Source organism: Arabidopsis lyrata (genome assembly GCF_000004255.2).
Source record: "Arabidopsis lyrata subsp. lyrata unplaced genomic scaffold ARALYscaffold_7, whole genome shotgun sequence".
NCBI lineage: Eukaryota > Viridiplantae > Streptophyta > Magnoliopsida > Brassicales > Brassicaceae > Arabidopsis > Arabidopsis lyrata.
Window position 1 is genome coordinate 3898119 of NW_003302549.1, and position 6000 is coordinate 3904118.

The 6000-nt window shown below is 33.9% G+C and overlaps 1 protein-coding gene across 4 annotated transcripts; it reads right to left on the reverse strand.

The window, feature by feature from the left end:
* Positions 1–635: 635 nt before the first annotated feature.
* On the reverse strand, positions 636–3947 carry LOC9303320 (protein WVD2-like 5). Of its 4 annotated transcripts, none has more exons than XM_021016422.1 (9): positions 3736–3947; positions 2863–3069; positions 2525–2770; positions 2372–2412; positions 2119–2190; positions 1907–2003; positions 1752–1823; positions 1559–1669; positions 636–1467 (listed from the first exon to the last, which is right to left on the reverse strand). In XM_021016422.1, the coding sequence occupies exons 2-9, from the start codon at positions 3061–3063 to the stop codon at positions 997–999; spliced, it is 1311 nt and encodes a 436-aa protein (XP_020872081.1). In that variant the 5' UTR covers positions 3064–3069; positions 3736–3947; the 3' UTR covers positions 636–996. The 4 variants fall into 4 exon arrangements, with proteins under 4 accessions (XP_020872081.1, XP_020872079.1, XP_020872080.1 ...); XM_021016420.1 differs by having other exon boundaries at positions 636–1470; positions 3736–3946; XM_021016421.1 differs by having other exon boundaries at positions 1907–2006; positions 3736–3946.
* Between the last annotated feature and the right edge of the window lie 2053 nt (positions 3948–6000).

Sequence of the window (6000 nt, forward strand, 5' to 3'; positions counted from 1 at the left end):
TACATGATGAGGGGAGACAAATCCCCATTGGGCTAGTAAACCCTAAAGCCCAAAAGCCCACTAAGTACAATATAGGCCGTCATAAGGAGAATCTTCAAGAACATGGGCATGGGCCTTCTAGGACATGGACATGGGCCTTCTAGAATATGCATAAGGTCCACGGTTATGGAGTCCTTCCAACATGTGGTTTATAACAGTTTAGAAATTTTCTTTTCTTTCATCTTATCACTACTGTGTATGCTTTGAAATAATATATATTTTCGTTATTTTGATTTCTTTTAGTAATAAAGGCCACATTTTTTATTCGTCCTAAACTACAATTAGCCTTAGCACGGCACTGTGTGTCCTTTTGAAAAAGATGTGAATTAGAGACTTTTGAGCGAATCAATTATTCATCAATGGTTGCGAAAGATGTCACGCTCAACTGTCATTGATACCATTTGTTTTCGTGTCTTTTGACAGTTGCAATTTGCAAATAATTTTTTTTTTTGCTAAAGGTTAACTGCAAACTCTAAAAAACATAAAAAAAAACATCTAAAAATCCATCTCCTACAATATCTTGTTCACTAATTAGTCTGATGGATAGCCACAAAATTTTGGTAAAGAAAAAAAAAACAATTATATAGCAAAAGAAATTGCACATAATAAGCCATAATAACAAAAATAAGAAAAAGAAAAGAAAGAATACACAGACAGAACGAACGCAGTATCTCCTGAATATTCACCTTTTAGGATTCAAAGCATCAAAAAGAAAAAAAGAAAAAGAAGAAGATCTTGACATCAAAAAACACCTTAAAAGATTAAAAACATTACCATCAAACATAGGAATATATCAAACCCACATGATTTCTTTCCACTCTTTTTACCCATCTCTTCTCATATAAGTTTCGGCTGAAGGTATATATAAATATTATACGGTTTCTTTTTCTCTTGTCCTCCTTACTTAATGCAAGAGATATGATGAGTCTTGAGAGTAATGATTGTACCGCAGAGTTTTTAATGCTCAACAGCAACCGCTTCAGATACCTCAATGGACTTGTCGGCTCTGTCTTCATTCATCCTTGGAGATACAATCTCATGTGAATCTTCTGCATCAGCACTGGATGATACAGTCACTTGTGCTTCCTCTTCTATGGGATGTGAAGACTGGTTTACGGTTTCTGTATCTTTTTCAAGTTTCTTTTTCTCAGGTTTCACCTTTGCTGAGATTGTGGCAGCTTTGGCTGGGGCTGGTTTTCCATCGGGGAGAGCTGTTTTCTGAGATGGCAATCTTGGAAGTGACTTGCGCACAGGTTGCTTCTTAAGATCAACTGTTGGCATAATTCCCTTTGCAGTTGGGTTATCTTTAGAAGCTCTCTCATCTAGGCTTAGCCTACCAAGCCGAGGGGTTTGAGTTTCTTCACAATCCCCTCCAGAAGCAGTCTTCTTTCTCCCGAGTTTTGGAGATTTGGGTCTCGTTGGTGGTATCTTCTTGGACATGAACAAAATTTTACATGAAATGTGAATATTAGTACTTTAACACTAAGTGAGATCATGTTTGAGCAGAGAGCAGAAGTACCTTCTTTAACTCTGTTTTAGGCGGCTGAGGTTCTTGATAAAAGCTAGGCATAGGTGTGGCTTTGAAGTTCAAACTCTTCCTTAGCATCCTAAGCTCAGCTTCTTGTGTTTCCTGCGAGAAAACCAAATTTTTTGTTTTAGCGGAGGCCGAGAATCTTAGACACTGTGACAATAAACAGGGTATAGGAGACAACCTTGGACTTGGCTTGCATGCTATTAATTTCCTCTTCTTTTGCATGAGTCTTCTCCTCAAGCTTAACATAGAACTGCACCAAATGAAAGCGGAAATATGAATATATGTAACAATGTTTATGTAGAGAGGACAAATCTAGTGAACCAGAATGCTAACCTCTCTTCTCTTTTCAGCCCGCTGGTCACATTTGAAACTGAATCCATAATTTGGAAGTGCACCAACTTTACGAGGTTTTCCATCGTCTGCTTTCGGACTACTAAGAAACCATCAAGTCATATTATCAACATAAACGCTAAAAAATGAGAGGCAAATGCAGAAAGGACCCAGCTAGAAAGACGAGCTGATAAATATAAAGGTGAAAAAAATACTTAGACGACTGAGTATCATCTTCAGATGTCTCATGGGTTTGTTTCTTTTGAGGCTTTGGTTTCACCTTGTCCCTGTATCAAAACGGGAAAGAAATTTCCAGTTTCAATGATTGATTAGACCAAAAGATAAATGAGAATACTTAGCACCAAGGTCTAGATGACATTTATTAACAAATGTTTTGGGTTCTAGCAGTGAATCCATAAGAAGACTATATGGAAAGAAACTCTGATTTCTAAAATAAGGACTCAATACCCGTCGACACTTTCAGCTGGTGCAGTGTCATGCTTCCCTTGCTGAAGGAAAAAGAAGAAATCAAAAATAACCATCAGCCAGAAAGAAGATCACACAGAAATATGCATAAGCCAAAGCAAAGAAACCTAGAAGCAAACTGTGAGGGATGATTACTTTTGTGACTTGAGCCTCTCGACCATTGAATGATTTGCTCTTAAGAGGCTTTGTTGTCTGTGCAATAGGAGCAACAGAACCATTTGATGCTGCCACTTTAGCATCTGCACTTTTGCCCTCTTTGTTCTTTTTGATGTGAACCGATGAAATATTCTTACCACCTGATAGTTTCTCATGCTTTAGCTTCCGTTGAGCTTTTTCCGGTTTCATACACTTTGAATCATCTACAATTTCAACTTGTGTGCCCTACCCAAAAAAAAAAGAAGAGAAAACACATATGTTAGTCAGGACTGTTTTATCTGACAGGCAAGTAGATTGACCATCCGTGAGTTACAAACCTCAGCTGCCTCCTTGACGTGTTCAATTGCATCGAAAGTGGAACTGTTTCCCGAATTCTCATTCTGACTTTCTGAAGTAGTATCCACAGTTTCGACAGAAACAACCCCATTCTCTTTACCACATACACTTTCCATTGTTAAAGCACCATTTTCAGGAGCAGAATCAGTCCCATCAGCAGCCATGATAGTTTCGGGGTCCATAGTAAACTAGAAATCAACAAATATAGAAGAGACAGAAAAGGAATAAGCAGAGAAGTTGATAAACTGAAATATAGATCCATGTTGTAAAGTATACCTAAAAAATGCATTCACTTGAATCAAAGCTCTTTTCTATGGTTTATGAAGTGAAGTATACATCAATCAGCATTGTCATTGAAGCTACATTTTAAAAGTGTTGAACATAAAAGCACTTGTTTATCCAATACTTATACAGAAGCTACTCACAATAGTGTATATGGATCCGTAGATAATCCCTAAAAGGCAGGTTTTTAAAAATCATCTAATCAACGAGAGCAAATATCCACACACAGACACAAAAACCCAGAAAGAAAGAAAAAAAAAACCAAACTTGTGATTCCTGAATCGATCTAAGTAAAGAAATCGGAGAAACGCAAATCTAACCTGGAAGTAGAAGCAAATCTAATGCAGGGAAACTAAATCTCGTGGTAGTGAGCTCACTAGTAAATCGGTAAGTGACAGTTCTAGTTTCGATCTACCGACACTCAAAACCATGAAGTGAAAGCAGACAAGTGAACAAGTTCCTCAGATTCATAAAAACATCCGCCATTTTTACACAGCAACCAAACAAAGAAGAAAGGGAAAAAAAAAAAAAAACAAACAAAATAAGAACACTAAGATGCACATTTTGCTCACCAAACGCAGTCACAAGACAAATCAAACATCCATTGAAGCAAAAATCGAAGAAGAAGAAGAACAAGGACGAGGTTTCATAGAGTTGAGATTTCGATTTGTTCTTGGAGTGTTTTTTTTTTTTTTTTTTTTTTTTGGGGTTTTGGTTTTGTGATGGATGGATTCTCGGTCTACACAAATTTGATTCTGTCTGTGTGAATTGAAAAAAAAAAAAAGATAGAGAGAGAGAGAGAGAGAGAAAAAGAGATTTATTTTTTTTCTTTGAGAAGAGAAAAAAGGAAAATGAAAAATCGTTTTGGTAATATTTATTATAGTAAATCAAAATCTAAATGCCACGTCATTATAGTAATTACGGTTATTCGGCGGTTTCCTTTTTTATTTAATCGTGGGGTTGATCAGGGGTAGTTTTAATTAAAACTCTTAATTTTACTATTTTCCAGTATTTAATCTTTTAATCCATATTTGGACTTCTTTTTCTTCTTTTATATTACTACAATTCTACAGAGTGAATATTGCGTACTTTTTCAACTTCAAATGGATGTTAAAATTATGTTAACTCTTTCAGTCATCTTATGTATTACAATCGTATTACAAGTTGAGTAAAATCCACTAACTAAATTTAGATGGGACATTTCAAAAAACATATGAAGAGTTTAGGATTATAAAAAAGACATAAGTGGTTGGCAAAAAAAAAAAAAAAAAACATAAGTGGGAACCAAGTCCAGATTAATATTTGTTATAAAAGGAAAACCCGGAATTAGGGGGGTTTGGGATATGGTTAGAGAGATTGCTTTTGATTTAAATACAAAAGAGAGAGAGAGAGAGAGAGAGAGAGAGAGAGAGAGAGAGAGAGAGAGAGAGAGAGAGATGACCTTCTCATTTTCTTAATCAAACGGTATATGAACTTTACGTTAGTTATACATAAATTATTGCAATCGCTTTATTAAGGTGAACCATATCATCCCCCACACTGTTATTATCATATACCTTACTCTTAAATGGGACCTTTATTCATCTTCTTAATTAACACCTTTAATCAGAACTATTAAAGCCAGCTCATGGTACCTATATTATTTTCATTTGTTGATATAAATAACCAAACTAATTTAATACAATTAACAACATATTTTCAAAAGTGGAGAGAGATAAATAATATTTTATATGTTTAAGTCTAGTGGTTTGTCCCTACCAAAAAAAAAAAGTCTAGTGGTTTGTTCTAATATTGGTATTATGCCGAATTTGGAATTGTGTGTGATTTTTAATAGATATTTCTTCGGTATATATAATGAACAATGGTAAAGACTAAAGGTTCGTCTAATAAAAATTGAGTTTTTCTTAGAGGAATATGACGGTACAATTTAGTTAAATTATTAGGGAAAATTATTATGACGTACCTTTTTCACCAATTAACAATATTTCAAAGTTGGAATATATATATATATATATATATATATATATATATATATATATATATATATATAGTGAGTAATTAATAAACAAGTACATCATTTCCCATTTTATGAATATAAAAAAACAAGTGTTGCATATTTAAATACATGCACCCACATGTACACACCCAAAAGCTTGTGGTAGGCCAAAAGAATTAAATCAAATGAAAGTTTATATTTTAAGAAATCAAATGAAAGTTAACTACACTTATTTCGTTGACTACAGAGAAAGTAATAGTTTATTAGTAATACTTAAAGTAACAATTAGAAAACTAATCATCGAACTTAGAAGGTGTTGCTCCAGATCTCTTTTCTCCCCAACGTATATATATCCTGTATGATTTTGGTCATTGGCTTTCATGAGTGACACTAAGTTTAACAATTATAAATTGCAGAACATTTACTAAGAAAAAAATTATATTATGGAGTAGATTTGAAAAGAAAGTTATCAGTGACTTCGATAAAAATTATGATGTTGATTGAGACACAACATATTTTAGCAATGCAAAAAAAATCTTATCTAAGAATACTGAATATACAGTATTGGCTTATACAATAAACAGTCACGTCTCGTCTAGATGTGAATATTGGAATCAAGAACAGAGTTCGAAAATGTCAAATAATCTCTTGATATATGTTTCAGTTTGTAGGTTTTGTTACCTTAAATTGTACAACACGACTGTTTAGCTTAGTGAAAAAAACGAATGTGTCTTTCTTATATATGCTATTTAACGTTGTTAATTTCAAAGTTTTTATTTGCATCATCCAAATATGTTGGGTTAATACCTCAAATATTAGTGAAATCTATTAGAAACAACTT

Coding starts and splice junctions, on each gene's coding strand:
- LOC9303320 (XM_021016419.1), bottom strand. CDS start 3,063: ATGGACCCCGAAACTATCATGGCTGCTGATGGGACTGATTCTGCTCCT. Junction 2,413..2,524: donor GAGAGGCTCAAGTCACAAAA/GTAATCATCCCT, acceptor TTTTTCCTTCAG/CAAGGGAAGCATGACACTGC. Junction 2,007..2,118: donor GATGATACTCAGTCGTCTAA/GTATTTTTTTCA, acceptor ATGGTTTCTTAG/TAGTCCGAAAGCAGACGATG.